General features: G+C 32.6%; 5 protein-coding genes and 1 pseudogene across 6 annotated transcripts, besides 8 other annotated features; 4 read left to right on the forward strand and 2 right to left on the reverse strand.

Annotated features, from left to right (window-relative positions):
* Positions 1-213: 213 nt before the first annotated feature.
* Positions 214-1137, forward strand: TVAGG3_1077610 (glycine-rich protein family; the record flags this gene model as incomplete). Its single annotated transcript, XM_001296094.1, has 1 exon — positions 214-1137. The coding sequence occupies one exon, from the start codon at positions 214-216 to the stop codon at positions 1135-1137; it is 924 nt and encodes a 307-aa protein (XP_001296095.1).
* Positions 1138-4758: 3621 nt separating this feature from the next.
* TVAGG3_1077620 (glycine-rich protein family) lies at positions 4759-5553 on the forward strand (the record flags this gene model as incomplete). Its single annotated transcript, XM_001297096.2, has 1 exon — positions 4759-5553. One exon carries the CDS (start codon positions 4759-4761, stop codon positions 5551-5553), a length of 795 nt encoding a protein of 264 aa, XP_001297097.2.
* Positions 5554-6134: 581 nt separating this feature from the next.
* TVAGG3_1077630 (glycine-rich protein family) lies at positions 6135-6770 on the forward strand (the record flags this gene model as incomplete). The annotated part of the gene is made up of 1 exon (XM_001293470.1): positions 6135-6770. The coding sequence occupies one exon, from the start codon at positions 6135-6137 to the stop codon at positions 6768-6770; it is 636 nt and encodes a 211-aa protein (XP_001293471.1).
* A 70-nt stretch (positions 6771-6840) lies between these two features.
* Positions 6841-6868: a terminal%2Cinverted (terminal inverted repeat of Mariner transposon ID:TVAGG3_1077640).
* Positions 6841-8119: a mobile genetic element.
* Positions 6937-8061, forward strand: TVAGG3_1077650 (annotated as a pseudogene). The gene has a single exon. A coding segment is annotated over exon 1 (1125 nt).
* Positions 8120-8181: a mobile genetic element.
* A 120-nt stretch (positions 8182-8301) lies between these two features.
* Positions 8302-8410: a mobile genetic element.
* A 141-nt stretch (positions 8411-8551) lies between these two features.
* Positions 8552-8660: a mobile genetic element.
* Positions 8661-8801: 141 nt separating this feature from the next.
* Positions 8802-8910: a mobile genetic element.
* Positions 8911-9051: 141 nt separating this feature from the next.
* Positions 9052-9160: a mobile genetic element.
* Positions 9161-9696: 536 nt separating this feature from the next.
* TVAGG3_1077710 (uncharacterized protein) lies at positions 9697-10176 on the reverse strand (the record flags this gene model as incomplete). Its single annotated transcript, XM_001301488.1, has 1 exon — positions 9716-9958. One exon carries the CDS (start codon positions 9956-9958, stop codon positions 9716-9718), a length of 243 nt encoding a protein of 80 aa, XP_001301489.1.
* A 185-nt stretch (positions 10177-10361) lies between these two features.
* Positions 10362-11014: a mobile genetic element.
* Positions 11015-12862: 1848 nt separating this feature from the next.
* Positions 12863-14455, reverse strand: TVAGG3_1077730 (uncharacterized protein; the record flags this gene model as incomplete). The annotated part of the gene is made up of 1 exon (XM_001301489.1): positions 12863-14455. The coding sequence occupies one exon, from the start codon at positions 14453-14455 to the stop codon at positions 12863-12865; it is 1593 nt and encodes a 530-aa protein (XP_001301490.1).
* Positions 14456-14615: the final 160 nt, after the last annotated feature.

The raw sequence follows: 14615 nt of genomic DNA on the forward strand, positions 1-14615 counted from the left end.
ACCTCTCAAAAGTTCATTCAATTTATCAATTGTTTCAGTTTGATGTATATTCATTTCTGGAGCCTAAAACTTTAGCAATCATGACAATATCATATTCTCTTTCTAACTACGCAATGTAAGGGTATCCTTAAATATTTAACCTTAAACGTGGATAAAGAAGCCGATATTATTTTGAATATGGAATCTGCCATTTACTCTTAAATTAACATTAAAATGATCTACATATTATTAGAACTATCATCAGCTATTGAAAAAAGAATAGAATATGAATATGAGCTTAATTGCAATCAAAGCTGTCAACCTTACGAAATCAATCTTAAAAAAGGAAGTTATTATATTGAATCATGGGGTGCTGCAGGTGGCGGCACAAAATCTGAAGCAGGACGTGGTGGCTATACAGCAGGATACATTGATATTAAATCTAATAAAAAAATTTATGTTGTTGTTGGTTGTCGAGGAGAAAATGCAACTAACAGCCTACCTAATAAACTTACAATCAAAAAAGGTGGTTGCGGTGGTGGAGGTAATGGAGGTAAGGGTTCTGCAAAATTTCGAGGTTATGCTGCAGGCTCAGGTGGTGGAGGTGCGACATCAGTTTATCTCATAAAAGGTGACACAAGTTCACGAATTATGGTCTCGGCTGGTGGTGGCGGAGGCTATGAATGGTGTAGTGGTGGCCATGCAGGCGGATTAGTTGGAGGAAATTCAGTTGGTAAAGTGTACACAGCATATGGTGCTACCCAAACAAGAGGTAATAGAAACGGAATAGGTGACAATGGCTACTCTAAAGATGATGTTCAAAATGGAGGAGGTCAAGGAAACTGCGGTTGTGGTGGCGGTTATTATGGAGGGAAGACATCCGAACACGAAGGACTTGAGTCAGATGTAGGAGGTAGTGGTGGAAGTTCCTACATTTCCGGCCACGATGGCTGTACTTCACATCGTTCTGGTTACCAGTTTTCTAATACAAAGATGCTAGCAGGAAATGAACGCATACCTCTTCCATCGGGAGACTATGCAATTGGTAACTATGGTGATGGTTACTTTAGAATAAGCTGCGTGAAATGTAACAATGTGCCAGCAACACAAGAACCGATAGATTACATGAATAAACCTCGAATATTCAAACGCGGATAAATTTTATTTGTAAATTGTAATTTTACCATGATGAATAAAATTTTTGTTCCGCGTAGTGAGAATCTGCCAATAGAAAATGTATTTGTATGGTGCATTTATATGACTTCTAGTTTATTATGACTTGGAATATTGAAAAAAAGTGTGAAATTTTAAGATCGCAAAGGTGCATTTGCAACTGAATAACATATCTTTCAATTCTATTGTTTACATCTCAAAGGACCCTTTGGGACAGTTTTGAGTTATTTTAATAAAAATCAGACTGGGTAAATGAATTGTTAATATTTATTTCGTTTCAAAAATAACAAAAATCATTGAAAGCATAAAATTAATATCAAAAATTGATTTACAGTTTATTATTGATCAAGAAGCGATATATTCTATTAAAATATATCCATTCCCTATATGGCCAATATTGGAATTTCCATTTGGCTCTGTCAGTTTATAAATTATTTTTTCGAGTGAATTACTTGCATAACTGCTTCCTCCTCCACCACCACTAACATCTGCACCTCCACCACCTCCAAAATATCCAGATCTTCCTCCACCTGATGAAGCTTGTGCTGTGGAACATGAATTTCCGCCTTTCAATTTAACTCCGCTGATCCCATTGCAAGGAGAATACTCATTATTATTATCTTTATATCCTGGATATTTTCCTCCAATTCCCGAAGAATTTATAGTTGCACCATTACCAAAATATGCACCAGTTCCATTTCCTGCGATAAAACCGCAGTAGCCGCCAAGATATTCATAATTTATATTTTCCCAAATGGAAAATCCAGATCCTCCTCCAGAGCCTGAAACAATAATAATATCATTAATATTGTTATATGTGATAAATGTTGCACCTCCTCCTGTGCATGATTGAAGATTATTTTCACCAATTGAATTTTGTCCTGCTTGATAAAAAACGGTTGTTATCTGATTTGTGCTACATTGGCCTTTGCTGCCAACATAAATATTCAGTTTTGTTGATGTTTTTAATTTTAGAATTCCTTCTGTATATGCACCTCGACAACGTGTTGAATCCCAGATGAAACCACCTTGAGCACCCCAAACACGAAGTTTGTAACGTCCTGCTACTAATGTTGTACTCTGTACGCTTCCTGTATAATCAAATGCCCAACTAAAACTCAATAATGAGAATTAAATAATATGATATAAAAGTTTAAATGTTTGATGTATCCTATTGGTTTTGACAATCTTCTGTCATCATATTTGTTATACAAAGGCAATGAAAAGAATCAAATTTGGATATATTGATTTGAATTTATGAATAAGAGTAATTTCTAATAAAATAAGATTATAAAATTCATTTTTATGTGCTAATGAAATAAATGAGTGAAATTATATAGTTTCATATTTTATTTCATAAGTTTATTGTGAAAATAATATATGTTAAGTTTAAATCTCTCGAAACCTAATATTGGAAATCTTAATATCTCTATTTCGAAAAATCAATATACATTTGAATATCCATGTCAAACTAGTGATATTTGTACACCATATACAATAGTTCTTGATCGAGGAATATATAAATTTGAAACGTGGGGTTCATCCGGATCAGGAAATGGAATTGCTGGTCTTGGTGGTTATACATCAGGAATAATACATTTGAGTAATGTACAAACATTTTATCTATTTGTTGGTTCTCGTACAAATTTCAACTATAAAACGAATAAAGGAGAGTATTATTCATATGGAGGTGCTTCATCGGATGTCAGATTATATGTCAACGAAAACATTGATTGGTTTAATGATTTATCACTGAGATCGCGAATCATGGTTTCAGGTGGCGGTGGCAGTGCTGAGTGGCCCGGATCTATTGGTGGTAATTCAGGCGGATTGACAGGTAGTGATGGTTTTTCTGACTGCCGATACAATGGTGTTATTTGTCCAGAAATATGGGCTAAAGGTGCGAATCAAACTAATGGTGGAACAGCATCAAGACCAAATAAATTTAATGAAGGACATCAACAAAGAGAAAAATCAAGTTTTGATGGAATATTTGGTAGAATTCCAATATATAATGATAAAATTAATATTGGAGGGATGGGAGGAAATGGATATTATAGTGGTGCAACATTGGAATATGCAGGTGGTGGTTCTGGAGGAAGTTCTTTCATCTCGGGCCACAAAGGATGCATAGCATTGAATAGTTCATTAAATGAATTTCCAAATCCATATAATTCAAGTATTCATTACTCTGGATTATATTTCACACAAACACAAATGATCTCAGGCAATGAGACAATGCCATTATATTCATCGAGTAACTCCAAAGGCATCCGTAATAAAAATGAAGGCTGTATTCGAATTACAATTCTCACGAAAGATTGCAGTTGTATTTGTAATTCATATCTTCATATGAATTCTTTTATTTATAATTTCATTTTTATTTGTATTGATTCTGAGTAAAAACCTTTATTTATTATCTAATATAACAAAAAGGCTGTAAAGTATAAAATTAATGTTGAAATCATGTTTATTCATTCTGAATGAGCAATTTGTAAGATATTCAATAATAATAAATCCATTCCCTATATGACCAATGTTTGTGGTTCCACTTGGCTCTGTCAGATTTTCATTCCCATTCACATAGATGATATTTTCAAGTAAATCACTTGCATAACTGCTTCCTCCACCACCACCACTAACATCTGCACCTCCACCACCTCCAAAATATCCAGACCCACCTCCACCAGTCGATGCTAAAGCAGTGGAACAGGCATTCCCGCCTGTCAATTTTTCCCCATTTGTTGCATTGCAAGGAGAATACTCGGATTCATATTCAGAATATTTTCCACCAATTCCTGCAGAAAAAATAGTAGCACCTGTACCAAAATGGGTCCCAGTTCCGTTACCTGCAATCAATCCGCCATATCCTCCAAGATATTCATGATCTCCAAATTGATCAGTATATAAACCTGAACCTCCTCCAGATCCTGAAATAATGATTATGTTGTGTGGATCATTTTCAAATGCTATGAAGGTAGACCCACCACCTGTGCATGATTTAAAATTAAGTTTTCCAATCGAATTAGATCCTCCACCAAAAAATATATTATTGATAACTGATGTACTGCATTGATCTTGTTGGCCAACATAGATATTCAATTTTGTTGTTGTCTTTAATTTTAATGTTCCCTCTGTATATGAACCTCGACAATATGATGAATTATGAATAAATCCTCCTTGGGCACCCCATATTCGAAGTTTGTAGCGGCCTGATTCTAGTGTTATACTTTGTACACTTCCTGTGTATTCAAATACCCGGCTGGATCTCAATAAATGATAGTGAATAACAACTTTTTATAATGTATGAAGATTTTAGAAAGCGAATTGCTACAAAAACAATATAATTACTTGCAATACAATTAAACAATATAGTTGTTAGGAGTAAATTTATCAAAACCTAATACCGGATATCCAAAAATATCAATTTTTAAAAACCAATACACATTTGAGTATCCATGTCAAAACAATGATATATGTTCCCCATATACTGTTGTTCTTGATCAAGGATTGTATAAATTTGAATCATGGGGTTCCTCAGGATTAGGGACAAGTTTGCGAGGTCTTGGTGGGTATACATCAGGAAACATATATTTGAATAGTATAATGACATTCTACTTATTTGTAGGTGGACATACAAATTTTAATTATAAGACCAATGCAGGTATCCATTATGCTAAAGGTGGTGCATCTTCAGATATAAGATTATCTGTGAACAATAACTTTGACTGGTATGATCCCTTATCATTAAGGTCAAGGATTATGGTGGCTGCTGGTGGAGGAAGTTCTGAATCGCAAGCATCAATTGGTGGGAATGCTGGTGGTCTGATAGATGGAATTGGAAAATCTGATTGTAGAAACAATGGAAAGATTTGTCCAGAAATATGGACTAAAGGAGCAAATCAAACACAAGGAGGAACCGCATCTACTCCTAATTTATATTATGAAGGAAGTATACAAAGACAATATTCATTTTATGAAGGAATGTTTGGTAGAATTAAAGCTTATAAAAATGATAAAATTAATATTGGAGGGATGGGAGGAAATGGATATTATAGTGGTGCAACATTGGAATATGCAGGTGGTGGTTCTGGAGGAAGTTCTTTCATCTCGGGCCACAAAGGATGCATAGCATTGAATAGTTCATTAAATGAATTTCCAAATCCATATAATTCAAGTATTCATTACTCTGGATTATATTTCACACAAACACAAATGATCTCAGGCAATGAGACAATGCCATTATATTCATCGAGTAACTCCAAAGGCATCGGTAATAAAAATGAAGGCTGTATTCGAATTACAATTCTCACGAAAGATTGCAGTTGTATTTGTAATTCATATCTTCATATGAATTCTTTTATTTATAATTTCATTTTTATTTGTTTTGATTCGCAGTAAAACATAAATTATTATTAATTATCAATATATTCAGTTGATATAAATTTGAATTGATGTCAGAAAGAGAGTTGAACTCTTGTCACATTTTTAACATTAATATCTTTTGAATTTTTTCTATGAGGTATTGGAAATCATTAATTGAGGTGAATTGCCTCATGCCTGATATGATAAAAAATCTGACTTAATTTATGATAAGTCTAAATTTATCAAAGCCTAATTTAGGATATCTTAACATCTCAATTTCGAAAAACCAATATCTATTTCAATATCCATGTCAAAATAATGATGCGTGCACTCCATATACTATTGTTCTTGACAGAGGATTGTATAAATTTGAATCATGGGGCTCATCTGGATTAAGTTCAGGTAGGGGAGTTCCAGGTCTTGGAGGATATACATCTGGAGTTATATTTTTGAATGATATACAGAAATTTTATTTGTATGTAGGCGCCAATACAGATTTTAATTATAAAACAAATGAAGGAATTCATTATGTTAGAGGTGGAGCTTCATCTGACATAAGGTTGTATTCAAATTCTAATTTTGATTGGAATGATGCAAAATCTTTAAGATCTCGAATTATGGTTGCTGCTGGTGGAGGGAGTGCTGAGTGGCCAGGATCAATTGGTGGGAATGCCGGTGGTCTGATTGGTGGTACTAGTAAATCTGATTGCAGATACAACGGAATAATCTGCCCAGAAATTTGGACAAAAGGTGCCAATCAAACCAATGGTGGTACAGCTTCTCGTCCTAATACATTTCAAGATGATAGTGGTACAGGTAATTACAATAGTTATGATGGAATATTTGGTCAAATAGACAAAGTCAAAGATGGAGTAAATTTAGGCGGTATGGGAGGAAACGGATATTATAGTGGAGCTACATTAGAATATGCTGGCGGTGGTTCAGGAGGAAGCTCTTTTATTTCAGGTCACAAAAATTGTATTGCTCTAGAAGGTCAATATAGTAATAACCCAAGTTTATCTAGATCAAATATTCATTATTCAGGTTTATATTTCACCCAAACACAAATGATTTCAGGGAATGAAACTATGCCATTATATTCGTCTATGTATGCCAAAGGAATAGGCAACAAAAACGAAGGCTGTATTCGAATTACAATTCTCACGAAAGATTGCAGTTGTATTTGTAATTCATATTTTCGAATGAATTATTTCATTCCGAATATTATTTTACTATGCTTTAATTCCGAATAAATATTTACATCACAAATATCAATATATTATTTTATTGAAATAATTGAGGCTTTTATATTCGAATGTTATATAGGGTGTCCAAAGGTGCGTTTAGCACAGCGCTCTATATGAGACTATTAAAGGAGATATATGCTGATTATAAATATATAATAAAAAATATGAATATATGTATATGATGAGTATGTTGTATTTTGGCGCCATGCCGGGATATAAAATGAATTTTGAGACAAGAGGCGGTTTCGCGGGAAATTTTGGCGGGATTTTTTCATTTTTTTAATGAATCATAAAGAAAACATCCTCGCTCTTGCAAAAAAATGCAAAGACTGTAAAAAATCTACGAGACATTGGTAAAATGCTTCGGTATGGATGCTCCTAGCTATTCCACTGTAACGTATCATGTTAGGATGTATCACTTCGTGAACAAAAAGACGCCCATCATAAAAATTGACAAAAAATCGCCGGATCAAAGAAAAATCAAAGCAATTCTTCAAGCGCTAGATGAAGACCCAAGAGCATCACTCAGAAGGATAGAGGAGATGACAAAGATACCACGTACAACAGTCAGTTATTATCTGCACAATTATTTGAACTACAAACTAGCGTATACACGTTGGGTTCCGCACAACCTTAATTCAGTTCAAAAAAATCTAGAGTCCAATCTTCGAAAGAGCTCCTCTCTATATTGCGTGCGTATCAATCCAAGAAGTTTCGCTTTTTAGTAACAGGGGATGAGTCTTGGTTTCAATATGCAACAGAAGCCAAAATCATGTGGATCCCGAAGGATGAAGATCCGCAAACATTCCCGAAGAAAAAAATTGACACACCAATGATGATGTTGTCGGCTTTTTGGGGCGTGAATGGCATCATCGCAATTGATATTCTTCAAAAACCTAATACGATGAATGCTCAGTATCTAATTGACAATGTTCTTACTCAAATTATCAATTCTGATGAGTTTGAGAAATCCAAACAACAAAAACAAAAGTTTGCAATTCATTTTGATAATTCAAGAGTTCACAAAAGTCATAAGGTAATGAATTACTTGGTGGAAAACAATGTCAAAGTTGTTCCAAACCCAATTTATTCACCTGATATTGCACCCTCTGACTTTTATTTATTCGGCACGCTAAAAAAGAGAGCTGAAGGACGCGAATTCGCGAGTCCAGATGATCTTGAAAATTTTGTAAGAGAGCAATTTGAGCAATTTTCTCATGATGATTTAAAGCGTGTCTTTCAAGCCTGGATCGATCGCTGCGAACGCGTGATTGAATCCAATGGTGATTATATTTAAATAAACTTTATATATATGTAACTTGTTTATTTCTATTCGCAGTATTCAGGTTTGTGCTTGTTATATACGAAAACGATAAAAACAGTTTGACAGAAAAGTGACAACTTTACGTGTCAAAAATATAAAAAGTGATATTTTATTCATCATTATCTTCTTCATAATTTATTTCATATTCTTCGTCTTACCAACAAAAGATGGGAATGTGAACAATTGCGGGCAATTTTTAGCCATTTTGGCTTGGAACTAGAGCCTGCGAGGTACATGGATAGTATCAGTACCTCACAGGCTCTAGTTCTCTATATGGCGCCGAGAAATTTTGGTGAAATGTGGTCGCATTTCACCAAAATTTTTTCGGCGCCATAGGATGAATTGGAGGGTGAGAGATATTATTTCATACAATACTACTCTCACCCTCCAATTCCCAGCCAAAATGGCTAAAAATTGCCCGCAATGTGAACAATTGCGGGCAATTTTTAGCCATTTTGGCTTGGAACTAGAGCCTGCGAGGTACATGGATAGTATCAGTACCTCACAGGCTCTAGTTCTCTATATGGCGCCGAGAAATTTTGGTGAAATGTGGTCGCATTTCACCAAAATTTTTTCGGCGCCATAGGATGAATTGGAGGGTGAGAGATATTATTTCATACAATACTACTCTCACCCTCCAATTCCCAGCCAAAATGGCTAAAAATTGCCCGCAATGTGAACAATTGCGGGCAATTTTTAGCCATTTTGGCTTGGAACTAGAGCCTGCGAGGTACATGGATAGTATCAGTACCTCACAGGCTCTAGTTCTCTATATGGCGCCGAGAAATTTTGGTGAAATGTGGTCGCATTTCACCAAAATTTTTTCGGCGCCATAGGATGAATTGGAGGGTGAGAGATATTATTTCATACAATACTACTCTCACCCTCCAATTCCCAGCCAAAATGGCTAAAAATTGCCCGCAATGTGAACAATTGCGGGCAATTTTTAGCCATTTTGGCTTGGAACTAGAGCCTGCGAGGTACATGGATAGTATCAGTACCTCACAGGCTCTAGTTCTCTATATGGCGCCGAGAAATTTTGGTGAAATGTGGTCGCATTTCACCAAAATTTTTTCGGCGCCATAGGATGAATTGGAGGGTGAGAGATATTATTTCATACAATACTACTCTCACCCTCAATTTTAATTACTTAAACTCATTCTATTTTTTTGACATGTAAATGTCACTTTTACTGAGATCTGACACAATGTCAGATCTCTTTTTTTCGTATATAAGATGCTAAACACACCTTTGGACACCCTATATTATTATAATAAACTCTATATCAGATTATGTTCACTTTTTATATCTAAGATCGAACCTATATATATCTGTTGAATAGACATGCGATTTCATCCAAATGAGTTAACCTAATGCTCGAAAGCTCTCTATTAGAAACTATTTGATATTTCTCGGACAACTCCTGCTTTTCCGGATGGATATATTATATGATTCTATACATATATAACTCTCCAAATACTGGTTCTTTCTTCCTAGATCTAGTGAAATGTTTACTGCAATTCCTAATAATTAAAATCAGCAAAAGAGCTCAAAAAATAAATTAATATAATAAATAATATTGTAAAAAATCACAAATATTGAAAAAAAGAGGATTTTATTAAAATATTTAAGCGGCATTGTTCTTTGAAATGTGACCAATGATACTAACATCGTCGTCATCGTCATGGTAGGAAACAAAATCTTCTTCGACTTGTGAATAATCATCATTCAAAACTTCACCGAAAAATTCCAATTTATTGAGTGCAATACAAGGAGGATTTCCAGGGCATGCCTCGTTCTGTATTATTCTGAGATATCTTCCTGTGTAGTACTTATCCAAGTTGTATTCTTTCTCGTTGCAATATCTCATGTCGTAATCTCTTTCAACTTTGTGAATATCAGTCCAAGTTTTGTTGTCATCGGAGATCTGCAAGGACCAAGAGAACAGACAACAGTCAGGGCATCCAAGATCTTCGCCTTCGCAGCAACAACCATTGTAACAGCACCCACAACGAATGAAATATCCGTTGATTTTAAATTTTTTGTGCTGTAGGTTATAAGTAATATAAGGATGCTCATCATAGCTGCAATAACAATTAGAACACCAGTCATATCTCTTATCCCATGGATAAATCGAGTATTCTGGTTTAGTTAATTGTTAAGTATCAAAAAGAAAGGAGGTCTGATATAGACAACATATATCGTTGAAGGTTGAAAAAATCTCTAATATTTGAGCCCAAAATTTCAAATTTTAATTTTTTGAAAAAAGAGGCCACCCGTATGTACGTTTATTTGAGAGGAGGAGGATTATATTTTTGAAAGGGTGAAACATTATGAATATGTTAATTATATAATAATATGTATTATTATAAAAAAGAAAAAATAAAGCATGTTAAAATTTTTCTTTCTTGATTTTTTACAAAATCTACTTAGAATTATGCAAAATATGACTAAATAATTATAAATTTCAAGTTAAATTTTAATTTTGATAAATAATTTAAATTTCAAAATATCAAGTTCAGTTCGACTATGTATGTAGTAATTCCTCAATAAAGTGCCAAAACCCTATTAAAATATATGAACATTTTCAACATTTTAATGTTTTTATTTAAAAATTTGATGGAATATGAGCTTCAAACAATTATTATGTAAATAAAAATAATTAAATATATGTATTTATTCGTATTACAACCGTAGTAAGTCGATTCTTCCTTTCTTCTACTGAGATTTGAATTTGATTTCGAATTGTAAAGAGATTCAAAGGGAAAATACTAGCGGATAAAAACTACCTCCATGAAAGGGTCATAATGGAGTCAAGTTGTATTTTTTGATATTTTTTGCTTTTCGAGCCTAAATAGGTAGCCAAGATAATGCCTAAAAATAAGGTTCTAAATTCTGAAGTTTACATGATCCTCTCGTGTGCACCCTTAATTCAGAAAAAAAAAGGTGAGATTTCTAATGAAAATTTGCTTTATTCAGAAAAATATTTTAACTTTTTTTTAGCCGTTGGAAATGAGGATAATGTACACATATTTAGAAGAATATGTGTATTTACTATTTAAACAAATTCTATCAATAATTATTTGAATTAATTAATATTATGAATTATTGCCAAATTTAAAAGTCCATAAATTTGGTTCTATTTTGAAAATCTGCTTTATTTTAATCATTAAATTTTATGGGCATAATGCTGTAAGCCAATTATTGAGTATCATATTCAATCATTTCCGAAAGAATAAGATGTTTTCTTTTAAAATAATGCCAATCTGGATACTTATCTCGTAAAATTGGAATTGTTATTCGAATTTTTTTCTATAGCCAGTTTTGAAATAAAATATTTCATATTATTTAGCACTGATTCAAATATGGCATTGACTATTTATAATTACCAAGTAAATTTAATAAATTTAACTATACATACTGTTTATAAGTCCACTAAGAATGGTCCTGAGGTACATCTTATTATGTTACATAAAAGTGTTACATGCAAAGTCGATCTATACAAACAATATTAAACAGAAAATTAGATTTGCCTAAGGATCTTTTCAATACAATTACTTATAACTGGTCCGTAATAAAATTTTTTTTTTAAATAATGAGTTTGGCACTGAATAAAATTCATCAAAAATTCTAACTCGTCCTGGAGGTGCATCTAATGCGCTTGTGCAGGATATGGATTCTGATTGAAGATTTAATTTTGAAGAATACGTCAAAATTATGCGACTTGTGCATAGATTGATTAATAATATCTTGGCTATATCTGTGGCAAAGAGTCTGGTCGGTCATTGATATTTCTCAAGAATCCCATAAGATTCAATCATGTGTAAATAACATAATTTAATTATATATATATGATGTATAATAATATCATGCTGTGATTTATATATGTTATCCTATAAGAGTCATGAAATATGAAAAAAGTCACAGAATTTTTAGGATTTTAACATTAAACATATGGAAAAGCGTCATACTATCAGCACATTATGTTTGATGAGTAGAATTTATTTGTTAGAGGATAGTCAGATTAAGATTATTTCAAATATACTACATCTGAGATATTTGTTGCATTGTTGGACCACAGATTGGGAACTAAGACTTAAATGACTCTTAAGAAAGGTTTTTAAGTCTTTCTTCCTTAATCAGATATTGATTGCAGTCTTGGTTTCTCATCTGAGGTATTTTTCAAGGTATTTTAGTTCAAATAAGGGATAAAGACTTCAGAGTGTGCTTGAAAGAGTCTTCGAAGACTTTTTTTTTCAATCAGATGTTAATTGCAGTCATCTGAGGTAAACACAAAGATTCTGAACCTCAGGTGAGGGATAAAGACTTAAAGGATTGCAACAAACAATCTTTCAAGTCTTTTGGCAACAATCAACATCTGATTGTTGACTTTGTTCCTCATTTGAGGTACTTGATAAGGTATTGTACCTCAGATGAGGAATAAAGACTTAAAAGATGTAGGTAGGACGATAGGATTTTTTGGATACCTCTCTTTTGATGTTTTTTGGATTAATTAATAAAAACAATAGATGATTTTAACAATTTTATAGAAATCATTGCAATACATGTATCGAATATTAACCAAATTGTCATAATTTCTACAATTATTTACATATTAATTTGATATTTGATATGAAAGACTAATAAAAATTAATTAAATTAAAAACATCATAAGAAAATTTGTGTATTATATTTTGATTTTGATTCAATTTTCCCAATATTACAAAAAATCATTTTCGAATAAAAATACTAAATTTAGAAAACCCAAAAAAAACTATAGCATTTGAGGAAAGGTTTGAGAGCTTTGTTCAGCTTTCTTCTTGTTAAGAACAAAGCACACAATTACGGCTATAATAGTTCCAACGACAACAAATGCCAAGAGTGCATACAGAACGATTAAACCTGTTGAAATTTCTTTAGATTTACTATTTCCTCTTTTGGCTTTTACAGGCTCAACACCATCAATACTAATGGCACCCCACTCATCTGGAATTTTTCCTGTATACTGTGGGAATAAGAATTCTTCATCTTCATATGATGATTTTCCTTCTGAAACTGTAATCTTATAGTCACCTTCTTTAACATTAACTCCTATTTCGAAAGAATCTGATCCATTTGTAGCTATTGTTGTATTTTGTTTTATATAACGTCTTGTTTGTTCATTCTTTCTTGAAATATATATATCATTCTGGGACTCAATATAAAGAGACAATGGTTTCAATGATATAAATGAATAACCAACTGGCTGTTTATTTGTAACTTTTCCAGAAAATGTTCCATTACTTGTTGTACTTACATATGATGTCCTATCACTTGTTGTCGGCATTATTTTTGAAACCTGAATCTTGCAATCACTTTCTTCAGAACAAATTGTTTTTGAATAAATATTTGATTGATCATCATTTACTGATATAAATAATGGATTATTTGATTGAAATGTTCCTTGGTTTTTTCTAACATTATTGATAAATATGCCAGATGTATGGTAATTCTTATCTCCAGAGATAATCATAGGAGTTGATGATTTTAAGCATTCACCATGTTTGAGATTGAATGTTTTCACTAAAATATCATCTTTTGTATATGAATACTTGCATTCAGAATAATATGATGCATCAATTTCATCTTGTATTGCTCTTTCACGGTTATAATCAGCATCTGTTGCTTCTTTGTAAGATATTGGTCCATTATATGGAGGAACGACACCGCTATAATATGGAAGTTGATTAGAATCAAAAATATGACTAAATGACGGTGTATTGAATTTGATTTTTGTGTTGGTAGGTTCTTTAGCTATCCACCAGTATGTTGATGGAATGTTTGATGTAACTGTTTGTTGCTCGGATGTCCAAAATGCTCCATCCATTACTAATTCAATTGTACGATTCGAATCAAATGTAATTGATTGTGATTGATGCTTCATAAGGAAAGTTATAATGACCCTTTTGTTATTACCTGAATTTATATTTAGCTTTCCTTCATAACTATTCACAATATATGTCTCTATTCGATCTCGTGATTCATCAATTACCATGTAATAAAGATACATATCTTCGCTAGCATTAACAGCAGAAATCTTGTAATAATTGTAATTAGTACTGTTACTATTCAAAAAAATTGGATTTTCTGTTTCATATTTTATTTCATTACTTAATTTTATTTGATCACCTTCCTTTGTTGATGTTTTGTATGATACATTAAACTTTGTTTTATGTAAATATGTTCCAATCATTGCAGTCTGATTTGTGGTAAAGCATTCTCCTTTTGGTATTTTAATTGTTTGAAACACATATTTGTCGTCTCTATATGGTGTTACTGTGCATTCTGGAAATGCATCTTCAAATGCTAAAATTCCAATAAGAAACATTTAAAAAATGAAATTCTTAAGTTTACATTAACTGACCAAATTTGTAGAAATCAAAGATTCATATGTCATTTAATTAAACTTAAAAATATGATAATTAACTTACTAATTAAAAATCAATTTTTAATTTTACGATAAAAATTTGAGCACATTGAGTTTTATG

This window comes from Trichomonas vaginalis (genome assembly GCF_026262505.1).
Source record: "Trichomonas vaginalis G3 chromosome Unknown ctg_128, whole genome shotgun sequence".
Classification (NCBI taxonomy): Eukaryota; Parabasalia; order Trichomonadida; family Trichomonadidae; genus Trichomonas; species Trichomonas vaginalis.